The 12,224-nt window shown below is 36.2% G+C and overlaps 1 protein-coding gene across 10 annotated transcripts in view; it reads left to right on the top strand.

Annotated features, from left to right (window-relative positions):
- Positions 1-12,224, top strand: part of Ros1 (ROS proto-oncogene 1, receptor tyrosine kinase) — a 128,351-nt gene that overhangs the window by 66,028 nt on the left and 50,099 nt on the right. For all 10 annotated transcript variants that reach the window (XR_012448800.1, XR_012448798.1, XR_012448802.1 and 7 more), the window contains 6 exons: positions 1,534-1,796; positions 2,989-3,052; positions 3,353-3,555; positions 5,480-5,685; positions 6,629-6,909; positions 9,623-9,799. Coding sequence is in view for 4 of the 10 variants with exons in the window: in XM_074075738.1 (XP_073931839.1) it covers positions 1,534-1,796; positions 2,989-3,052; positions 3,353-3,555; positions 5,480-5,685; positions 6,629-6,909; positions 9,623-9,799 (1,194 nt within the window). In the remaining 6 variants the exon portion in view is untranslated. The remainder of the gene's footprint in view (positions 1-1,533; positions 1,797-2,988; positions 3,053-3,352; positions 3,556-5,479; positions 5,686-6,628; positions 6,910-9,622; positions 9,800-12,224) is intronic.

The following is a 12,224-nucleotide window of genomic DNA, read 5'->3' on the forward strand; positions in this document are numbered from 1 at the left end:
TTTATCATATACCTATTATGTGTCAGTAAGATCATTTCACTTGATACACAGCTCTGAGGCACACAGGTGTTACAATCTTGATTTTGCAAATAAGAAAATGGAAGCCCAGTAGTTGCCCAAGCGATGTGGCCACTAAGTGCCAAGAACTCAATCCAGAGTTTTCACTGAATTGCCATTCTGTCATTTTTGTAGATGTTGGTAAACGTGAACTTCATATTAATTTAATTTACCTACACTTCCTAGCACAGGGTTTGGCAAGTGGTAAGAACTCAATAAACCTAGCTATCCACTCATCATTGCATTTTTTAACTGTTATGATTCATCCAACACTATTTATCCATGAGTCTCACAGCAGGAACATAGTGGAGCAGTTAGCATTTGGATCCAGGTATGCTCTGTTTGAGATTGTCTTGAGATAATCAGCTTTGGTGGCACTATTCTGTGAAAATGAACTTGACTGCATCCCTCAGGGGATCTACTAGGGACTGGGCCAACATCTGCTGGATGTGGAGGGCAGTAAGGAAGAATGATAGGATTTGGCCTTACCTTTAGGGTAATTACAATATAGCAAGTGATAATTGAAATTGACCAATATTTGTTAAGTATTTACTATGTAGCCTTCTATACTAGATCTGGGAAACCTTTAACAGGAAATAAGAATAGATACTTTCTCTGATGGAGTTCATAAAACAGTGTGGATATAAATACATATGCCACTAACATAATAGGAAAGCGACTGTAATAACTGAGCAGTAGTGGTTTGTAGTGAGTAGGAAACAATATGAAGCCTACATCTATGTCAAGCTGCCTCAGACATTCTTAGGAGAGGAATAAGTACATTAACAAAATTTTAGCTGGGTTCTGAAGGATGGAGCAAGAAAAGTCACCCCATGTGAGAAGTACAATGTAAGAAGGCTTGGATATTGAATAATGGTGTGAGTGAGTAATGAACATTAAGAAGCATGTGATTTGGAAATTAGGCAGAGAAATTTCTCTTGACTAATGGACTAAGAGATTGAATTGTTGGTTTGTCTCTAACATAACTGGGGACCCCCAAGCAATACTAATGGGATGTTATCAGCCTTTTTCATAGTTTCCTGCCTCCTAAGGGGTTTTGGGTAAGAGGGCTTGTGTCCCTGTATTTTACACCCAGGACTGGCTGATGATTGTTAAAATTGCTGCCTCCCCGATTAATGACTGCTATTTCAATCTTTAGCTAAATCACTCTATCAGAATGACAGTGAAAGTTGCATTTTGTAAGGAGAAGGGGCCACCTGTCTATAGAGGACACAGATGAGAAAGTTGTGCTTAAGTAGTAGTAGCAGTTGGGATTTGGTTTGGATGAAAGAAGTCATTAAGATTTGCTGAAATGTCAGGATGAGTTCCTGAAGAAATCTATGGATTATTCTCCCAACAAGAGTCTTAAGAATGAGAGAGATGCACTCATTCATATAGATGTATATACCCTGACCATAAGAGGTAAAAGTCAGCCTTTTATTCTTTTCTTGCCCTATCTGTGCCTCTGCTTTTCAGTTCCATCAGCACCAGAGAACCCCAGAATATTTATATTACCAAATGGAAACTATCTCAACCAGAATGAAATTGTGGTGGAATTTAGATGGAATAAACCTAAGCATGAAAATGGTGTGTTAACAAGATTTGAAATTTTCTATCATATATCCGATCAAAGTGACACAAACAAAACATTCAAAGACTGGACTGCTGTCAACGTCATGCCTTCAGTGATGTCTTTTCAACTTGAGGGCATGGGTCCTGGGTCCATTGTTGCCTTCCAGGTATGAGACAGAAAACTGGGATATGGTAGTCTTGATAGTGCAACAGAAGGTTAATTAAAGGATTAGGTTAAGAATTCCCACTCTTATCAATGATCTGAGTTGCACTATGATTAGAGGTGTCAAGTAGGCAACAGAAGTACACAGGGGAAGGAGGACAGCAGGCGTAAAGGATGTCCTTACAACTTTCCTATATTTGGGGTACTTTTCAGATTCATAGTAATGCATTTGTGTCCACGTGATCATTCTGCATTAAGCCATGCAAAATGGTTGGTCCTTTGGTATTCATTATCTCATTTTATCCTTATACTGTGAAAAAAAACTTGGTCTCTGGCTGTATCAGTCATTTACTAAAGCTTCAGAGCTAGGAATTGATACACTGTAAACCAACTTCTAGAGTACTTTCCAACATATCATATCACCCAGTGAATCAGGATGCCTTGACTTGAGATGCCTATGCAAATGAACACTGAGGGTCTGCAGAGTTGATACTTCTTAGTACCCATCTGTTTTTTGACAGAGCAGAAAGAGAAATTAGCAGTCAAGACAAAATAATCTATTGCCACTCAAATTTGATTTTTTTTTTTTTTTTTTAGTTTTTCTGTTTTTGATACAAGGTTTTGCTATGGAGCCTAGACTGACCTTGAACCTGTGATCCTCCTTGCTCATCAGCCTCTTAAGTGCTGAGATTATAGGAGTTTACCATAATTGGTACGGTTTTGTTTCTGTTAAATGTTCTATGTCACTTAATATTGGAAGTAGCTGGAGCCCTTTTATTTATTTAAAATATTTAATTGATGAATAAAAATTGTATATATTCAAGGTGTACATGTGATTTGATATGTGTATACATTGTGTAATGTTTATCAAAATCAAGTTAATCAGCACATCCATCACCACTCATGGCATACATTAAAACCGTGGATGCTTTTTTTTATTTTATAAATTTATAATAGAGTTTCATACCATTTCTTTGTACTTTTCTAGACCAAAACACCCAACTACATGGGTATGGGTAATATTTTTCCCCTTATTTATTGCAGTATACTTAGATGTAAGCAACTATTTGAAACTATGATGTGTATCAGGAGTGTGGAAGGAGCATTCAATAATTTCTCAGTCTCAGAACTTAATTGCCACTGGGAAAACTCTTCAATGAACTTTTTGTTTGTTTGCTTCCTATTTTGTTCTTTAGGTTCGAGTCTTCACATCCAAAGGTCCAGGACCATTTTCTGACACAGCAAGGTCTAAAACATCAGGTATTTGTTATCTACAATCTGTGTAAAAAAAAGCATTTTCCCCTTTGGTTTCTTTAGGGATATGAACAGTATCTCTGAGCTGAAGTTAAGGTCAAATAAAATAATCAGTTTTCCTCATCACCAAAATATGTTTAAAGAAGCCTGAGAGTAGGAGGCCTAAGATCTTCAGTTAGATTGCTGTGTTAGATGAACCCCAAGAGTGCCCATGAATTTCAAGTCTGTTTAATAGTGACTCAAGAGATTTTGCCAACTTAAAGTTAGTTCTCTCATGCATATTATCTACTTGTTTTCTATTTGCAGAAATCAACCCATTTCCTTACCTTATAACTCTTCTTGGTAATGAGGTAGTGTTTTTGGATATGGATCAGAATCAAGTTGCATGGACGTTTTCAGCAGAAAGAGCTATCAGTGCCGTGGGATACACAGCTGATAATGAGATGGGCTACTATGCTCAAGGAGACTCAGTCTTCCTTTTGAATTTGCGTAATCATTCCAGCTCTGAGGTACTTCACTTGCGATTCCTTCGAAATGAAGGAAGCAGAGCAGTGTAACATACTGTCCTGTAATTACAGTTACTGGCTGTTCAGATCAGAATGATTGACAAAGTAGCTACATGTATCATCATTTAGTTACAAATAAATGCAGACTAAGTTTTGGGCAAATGTTACTCAGGATTAATTTTCAAACAGTTACTGGTTTTAAAGAATTGTGTTAGAACCTGGGTATATAGAGGTATGTTAGCTCTTACTAGAAAAAATACCTAGACAATCAACTTAGAAAGAGAAAAGGGTTATTTTATTTCAAGTTTTAGGGGGCTCAGTCCATGGTTATTTGGCTCTGTTACTTTCGAGCCTATGAAGGCAGCACATTATGGTGGGAAGCATGTGAGAGAGCAAAACCGTTCACCTCGTGTCCTAGAAGGGAAAGAGAGAAAGAGACCACAATCCCCTCTGAGGACACACCTCCAGTGACCTAAAGACTTCCCACTAGGCCTTATTTCCTAAAGACTCCCCCACTTCCTAATAGCACCACAAGCTGAGGCCAAGCATTTAACATATGGGCCTTCGAGGGACATTCTAGATCTAAGCTATATAAGAGGTGAACAATTACAGGCCTTTGCTTTTAACAAAACTAGTTTGGTAATTATCCTTATGCTAGGAAGGTAGTATTGCATAGTGGATAAGAGGGTGAGGTTTAGAGTCTGATTCCCTAGAACTTATTTCTGGTTCTACAACTTGTAAGAGCAGTGAGTAAGACCAAGTTATTTAACCTGTGTGGGTAAATAGTATCTCATCATAGGGTTTCTAAGAAAATGAAATGAGATACTCTCTTAAAGCATATAGCATAACATTTGGCATAAGGTAGGCACTCAATAAATATTAGCTAATATAGAAAACAAGCTAGTAGAACTAAGCTGAGAGCAGGATGTGGTCGAATCGCAGACAATGAGAACTAATCCAGACTGAGGTGGTAGTGGTGATAGAATGGAAAGACATTTTGGGCACAAAGAACATTAGTCAGGTGAAGGTGGAAAAACAGTGGGAGTAGTAAGTGCAAAGGCAGGGAAACAAGGGAGCTAAAGCATTTCAGGAGCTATAAATAGAGAACAGTTGGAATGGAGGTGGTGGTGACAGTGGAGAAAAGGCAGCTGGGGAGGTAGGTGGATCGTGATCATTATGGATCTCCTCTACAAAATGTGCCAAGGAGTCAGATGTCAGTCTGGAAGCCAACAGCAAGTCAGTAAAGAAACTTAGTGGGTCATTGACATGATCAATTTGTCTTTTAGAAATACCTCCTGACATAAGTGGGAATAATGACTTAGAGAAGGTTGAATCTGAGACAGTTAGCAGGTTGTCAGAAAATTCAGGTAGGAAAGGTTAAGAGCCTGAGTTATGTGATAGGCAGTGAGGTGAGAAAAGAGAGGACAAATTGGATAGACATTTAAAGTGAGGCTAGTTCACTATGTGTAGAAGCACGAGAAAGAAGTCAAGGGGGAACCACATTTGTCAGGCTTGGCTCCTTGGGTGAATGTTGGAAATCCATAAAAAATATAAAATGCAAGAAGAAAGGAGGTTTTGGGGGTGGAGTGCTTAATTCTGTTTTTTGGGGGTAATTCACATGGAATTGTTCAGTAGGTGGTTTGATATTTGAATTAGTAATCAGTGAAGGATCTTGTCTGAAGATATAGATTGTTAGCAGTGCCCTGTAGATTGTAGCTGAAGCCATGGTAGTTGAATCTAGGAAAAAATTTATGCAGTTTGACAAGAGGACTCATTTAATAACAATGCACAGTCCAGAATCATTAATGTTTTGAATTAAAAAGGAGAAGTGCAGTAAATAAGTCATATGGTTAATTACAGAAAAACCTTCAAATTAAAAAAAGAATTAACACTATCTTCTTGGCTGTGTTCTGTACCTAATGTTAAGCTTTTCCGAGATGCACTGGTTTCTGATATTACACTTATTACAATTGACTGGATTTCAAGGCACCTCTACTTTGCGCTGAAAGAATCACAAAATGGAACACAAATATTTGATGTTGATCTTGAGCACAAGCTGAAATATCCCAGGGAGCTGAAGATTTGTAACACAAATTCAACAATAATTTCTTTTACTATATATCCTCTTTTAAGGTATGTGAGTGTGAGTATCTTTTTCTATTGTGATGAAATAGACATAGAGCCATTTATTGTAATCTTTTTGGTTTAATATTAATGATGGGAAAATAACATGCTTAGAGTTCTGCGTCACCTTATTAACTTATAATTCTGCATGCAAATTTCAGGGCCACAACACAAATATGTGATCTTAATCCATACTGACATTTTTTTGCTTTTGTTATAGTAGTTTGAACTCAGGACCTTGTGCTTATTAGGCAGGTGCTCCACCATATGCCCCCAGCTGCCACACTGAAATTTTGACTAGGCTAAAAAGTTAGGCCAGTGACTAGGAGGAAGTCAATAGTAGATTTTTTTGTGCCAGGGAATTTTATAATATCATCAGTTGGCAAGAACAGGAATGGGGCTGAGACAGTGGGAGGAGATGAGGTGAACAGACAGACAGCAGCTCTTATACCAAAAAAACTGTTCTGGGCTTAGCCTTCTTGTCTTAATTAAGGTCTTTGTAAGAGAAATTTTAAGGCCTCCACTTAGCAACTGAGTAGCAATTGGAAAAATATGTTTTTACTTGTGCCATAAGCAGGAGTATAGACTATTTGAAACTAGTTATTTAGTTAACTAGTATTAAGAAGCAGAAACAAGAGGAAGAGAATGGAGATAGGCATAATGATAATACATTTTGAATTTACAGCTATTAATGGCCATTTAAGAACATTGGACTATAAGTGTCTAAGTCATTATAGTCCAAGACTTTAGTTGTTAACACATCTAATTAAAATTATTGAAAACACTACAAGTTAGAGTTCTTATGAATTCCTTCACCTTAGAAGTTTATTGGACATTTGGACACACTCTTTTTTACGGCTATATCTAAGAATGGTAGAACTTTATTAGAAGCTAGTATTTGAAATGTTTCCTTTTTTCTCTCATTAAGTTGGAGTGACTTTTCTCTCTGCAGTCGTTTGTATTGGACAGAGGTTTCTGATTTGGGCTATCAGATGCTCTACTGCAGTATTATCAATCATACCTTGCATCGCATTCTGCAACCCACAGTTGCAAATCAACAAAATGGAAGAAGTCAATGTTCTTGTAATGTGACTGAACTTGAGTTAGGTGGGGCAATGACTATTGATACCTCTGACCAAGAGAAACCATGGATATACTTTGCCCAAGAGCAAGAGATCTGGGCCACAGATCTGGAAGGATGCCAGTGTTGGAGAGTATCGCCTGTCATGCTTGGTAATGTGCTAATGTGTACAAACATCTTCATTAGTAACAGCAACCTCTCCTGTCTCATTAAAAAGAGTTTGCATTCTACATATACTCAAAAGAATATTCATGTGGTATTCGCTCTGGACTAAGCCAAGTGTTCTTATAGAATATAAATCAAGTTGTTTTCAGGAAAATTTTATGTAGACCTATTCATAAGTCTGTATTTTTTAAAAAATTGCAATTAATAGCAAAGCTACAATTTAATGAATTTAACTCTGTAGTTTAGGTATGCTACCATGTGCATTATCTTATTTGATCTTCACCATACGTGTGTGAGATAGGTATAAGCATCCTTATTTTACAGATGAGAAAACTGGGGCTGAGGAATGTAGTAACTTGTCCAAAGGACCACAGTTAGTAGAGAAGTTGAAGCTGGGCCTAACTACAACAGCCATGATCTTATCAGTGACCTATTTTGTTTCTATTTTGATTTCATTTTCCACATGAGTTGGTTGATACTTGACATTCACATACTTGTAAAGGAAAATTTTGAAAATCTAGTGATTTAGAGGTCTCCTAATTAGGAGTAATTCCAAGGGAAAATAATATACTTTAAATATCCCATATACTCTTAATATGTACTCATTTTCCAATAGGGTAATCATCAGGCACATGAATTAAAATTAAATAAAATTAAACATTTAACCCTTCAGTCACACTATCCACATTTCAAATGCTCAAAAACCAGAAGTGGCTAATGGGTAGTGTATCGGACAATATAGTTTTAAAACATTTCCATCATTACTGAAAGTAACACCAAATCACATAATAGTTTTGAGATCGTGAATGTGTTTTTGTGGGTGTGCGTATTATAGTTGCACATTTGTTTTTGCTGATATGAGTCCCAGAGCATTTTAGAAACAATTTCTGTGTACTCTCAATAGGAGTAAGAGTAGAGATGATATTTTGAACTTCTCTTAGAAAAATTACTTATTTCTGTTAAATTTGTGACAAAGACTCTTTCCTTGAGCAAGCCTTAGTTACATGCCTCTGAATCTTCTTTACTAGGCCTTTACCTTAGTCTTCCATGTACATACTTGCTGAGTTCAATTTTAGCAATAATTCTACCACATCAGTTTAGAGAAATCCTCATCCTTGATATCTGACCAGCTTCTTCATCCCCACCCTGATGTCTAGGCCCTTTTTCTGTCTTTAGCAAGAGTTTTGCTAGGCTAGTTTAACAAGAATCCCTACCCTTGATGTCTCCTCTCAGCAATTTTCCATCCATTGGCTCCCTCATTCTTGTCAACTCTAAACCCCCAACTATCTTTATGGTATTGCAACATCTGTTTTCTCTATTGTTATATTGCTCTATTCTTGACCATTTACCATTTTAACAAGTGTCAGAATAATCCTTTCTTCAGCATTTGTTACATAAGAATTATCAAGTGAACTTTTAACAGATAGATATGGACCTGGTCAGTCTTTTATAAATCAATAATTGAGATCCATAATTCTAAAATTAAAAAACTACAATGACTTTAGAGATTGTTTAGTTGTTATGTTGTTAGAAGAAATTCCCTCTATAAAAATAGCCTTTCTTAACCAGTTTATTAATTTTAAAAAAAAGTTTCTGCTTTATAAGGAAATCTTTCTATTTTTTGACAATTTTAAATATTAGATTTTTTTCTTATATTTTGCCAAAATTTTCTTTCCATTTCTCCCATACATTGGTCTCAATTCTGACCTCTAAATTTACAAAGTAATTAATCACTTTCCTTGTGACAGCCACTCAATTATGTAGTGATAGTTATTTTTGTATATTCTAAGCATTTTATTTAGAGGAAAAACAAAAGTTATCTATAATTAATCTGAGGAGGTGATATGGATTCTAGATCTTTCTTCACCTTAGTCACTGTCTTGTGATTTCATACCAGTAAGTTAATATACTCTTAAATGTCCCCCATATCACATCGCACTCTCAGTGGGTTCTGTTCAGAGTGCAAGGAACTTTTGCACTGTTCTTACTGTTGCTGAAAGTAACATCAGGTCTTTGGTCTGCCTGCCATTTGAAAAACCCATTGTATATTTCACATGAACTATTACTAAGCCGAATCTCTTCCATTTGTTGTAGAGTTGATTTTGAAACTGAATTTAGGACTTTATGTTTGTTTCTATTATCCATTTCCTGATTCTTTTGTGACGTTTTAAAAAAAATTTCAAGGCTGTAACTGAACCTGATAGTGAAAGTGTTATCTGCAAATTTAATACATATTTTACATATGTTATTATTTAATACATAATTTACTGCAAATTAATCCCAAATCACTGATAGAAGTACTGAGCAAGGCACTGAGTTCAGTAGCTTTCATTTGCTGTTGATGGACTGACATTGTCTGACTTGGAGTCACACAGGCAGTTTTGAAATCCTGGCTCTGTCCTTGGGTGCCTTTGCAGTCTTCAGTAGATAATTTAATTCCTTCAAGTCTCAGTTTTCACTTTCATAAAATGAGGCTGATAATAATTGTATTCACCTTATTGACTTGATGTGAAGCTAAAATGAAAAAATATCCCATTGAGGCAAATGGCATAAATAAGAATTTTTTCATATTAAAAACCAGAAAGATTTGAAATCTAGCTGTTATAATATAGAAAAAGGGATCCATACAATGTTTAAACTAGAAAAATTAAGGCGTGTAATTTTTCTCCATTTTATGTTCTTTATGTTTTTAATCATCAGGAGAAACACTTGTTAGCTTAACTGTGGATGGGGAGTTCATATATTGGATCACCACAGCAAAGGACAACACACAAATTTATCAAGCAAAGAAAAGAAATGGGACCATCCTCTCCCGGGTGAAAGCCCCTGGGATTAAGCGTATTTTGGCTTACAGTTCGGTTATGCAGCCTTTTCCAGGTAATAAAGTCACGTTCACAATCAGCTTGTAACCTTCTTCAAGACTGTCTTTCTAACCCCTGGGCTATGCTCTCCACGTTACTCCAAACTCAGTTCTTAGTGAACCCTGAATGCTGTTTGTCCTGGGTCACAAATTAACCTACATGTGTATACATAGCTTGGATTTTAGTAGGCAGCTTTGGATGTGAGAAACCTGTGACCTGGCATTCTCTTTGCCTGTCTTCTCTCTTCTTAGTTCCATAATTTCTCTTTGTTTATTTTCTCCTTTAATGATATTTTAGGTATCTCAAGTAGTATCAAAAAGCATTGATAAAACTTCAGTTATTTATCAAGGTAAAGTGCTGTATTTGTTTTGCTATAATGTATTATGACTTACATAGTATTAGGTATTGAAATGTTATATTGCCATATGTAGTATTGTTGTGGTAGTATGTAGTACCATTTAATGTGTGAATCTGTGTTGCCATTTTAAGTTAAGTTCCTACATTTATTTAGTTGTTTATTTTTTGCAGTATTGGAGATCAAAGCCAGGGCTTTGTGCATGTTTGGTAACTGCTCTACCATTGAGTTACATCTTCTAACCCCTTATCTTCCTATCTCTTTTAAATGAGTCATTGATGAAGTCTGTTTTTTGTTTTGTTTTGAGAGCTTGTTTGGAGGTTCTAGCAGGGGAGCACAGCTACTTGTATACTCCTGACTGAAGAATGGTCGTCCTCTATTAAGGATGGTCATTCTTTTTGGGAGAGACGCACATGGAACAGTGAAGAAGGAAGGGGTGACACTTGCCTAGCCAGCCAGATGAGCCAAATCAATCCTGGCAATCAATGGGGTGACAGATGTTGCAGCCAGATCGGCCTCATATCCTTTTGTTTGTTTTATTTCTTTGTTTTTGTAGTGTTGGGGCCTTATGCATACTAGGTAAGCATTCTACCACTAATCTACATCTGTAGTCCACTGATGGAGGTTTTAGTATTGTGACCCCAATCCCACTTTCTCCATAGGCTACAAGAATTTTATGGTATGATTTGGTACAAAGCAATGATCTCTAGGCATATGCATATCATAGTATACCAGAACTTGCTATATATATCTTCACTAAGAGTTATAATAAAACCTTTTTAAAATCTAAAAGCCAATCAAATAAAAACAAAAACAGGATTGCATTGTCTCCTTGGTGATATTCAAACCTAAGACAGTTTCTGAGCCTTTTATTAAGCTCTCCCTGTCATTAAGGTTCAAATCTCAGTCTAAATTAGATATAAGTCTTTCTTAGAGAGAGACAGAGATGAATGAAATAATCTTCCTTTGGTTAATTATATTCAGTTATAAAATACATAAATTGAAAAATGTAAGAATTTATAAATAAATTTGGTTCATATTTTCCACTTTGAGAAACTTAAGAGATTTAAAAGTCTATATGATTTGTGGTTTCTAGCTTAGCATATAAGAAGCTTGAAAATTGCCATAGTGCCCTAACAATAAATAAGAAGCTGAGCAAATAGAAAACTCAACTCTTTTTAGATCCACAAGAAAACTATTGTCCCTCAAACTGGAATAAAAAATGGGTGAATATAGAGAATTACCACTTACTGAAGCAAAAAAATCTCTGTGGGAACCAATATTGAGGGTAGGAAAATCTAAACTGTAATGGATGAATTTGCTAGCGATTTGGTATGGGTAACTCTGAGCTAAGAACTCTAGGGGAACCCAGTCATGGGTGGGGGGACTTCTACACTTTTCTGAATTTTACCTCCAGGAGCTAGATCTTGTTCTTACAGTCAATATTTTAGAAAATGTTCCTGTGTTCCCAGCAGGAAGAAGAGAAAAGGCATTATTTTGAAATAGCTTAGAACATTCTGTTCTTCTTAACAAAGTCTGCCTCCAAGAGAAAGTACTTAATCAGAGCCTCACATTCTGGGGTTAGAATCTAATTTATCTTGGGAAATGGAAATACTCAACTCCAGGCCACTACAGCCATCCTGTGTCACTAAGAGCAGGGAATGAAAAGAGTTTGTGAAGTTCACAGTCCAGAAGCATAGACATACTAAAAGTCTGAAACATAATCTAGGATTATGGAATGCTTTCCCTCCTTCCTCACTCACACCACATTACTATAGGCCTCTTTACAGCTGAGTACATCATGTCTGGCTATCAAGGAAAAACTACAAGGCATACTAAAAGGCATAAAACCAGAATGAAGATGCAGAGAAAGCAACTGAATGAGGCCTAAATGACAGGGATGTTGAAATTATCACACTAGAGTTTAAAACAACTATGATTAACATGTTAATGGCCTTAAAAGATAAATTAGTCATCATGAAAGAACAGATGGTCAATATAAACAAAGCGACAGAAATTCTAAGAACAAAACAAAAAGAAACACTGAGATAAAAATACCACAACAGAAATGAAGAAGACCTTTGAA

The sequence above is a fragment of the Castor canadensis genome, chromosome 1, assembly GCF_047511655.1.
Source record: "Castor canadensis chromosome 1, mCasCan1.hap1v2, whole genome shotgun sequence".
Classification (NCBI taxonomy): domain Eukaryota; kingdom Metazoa; phylum Chordata; class Mammalia; order Rodentia; family Castoridae; genus Castor; species Castor canadensis.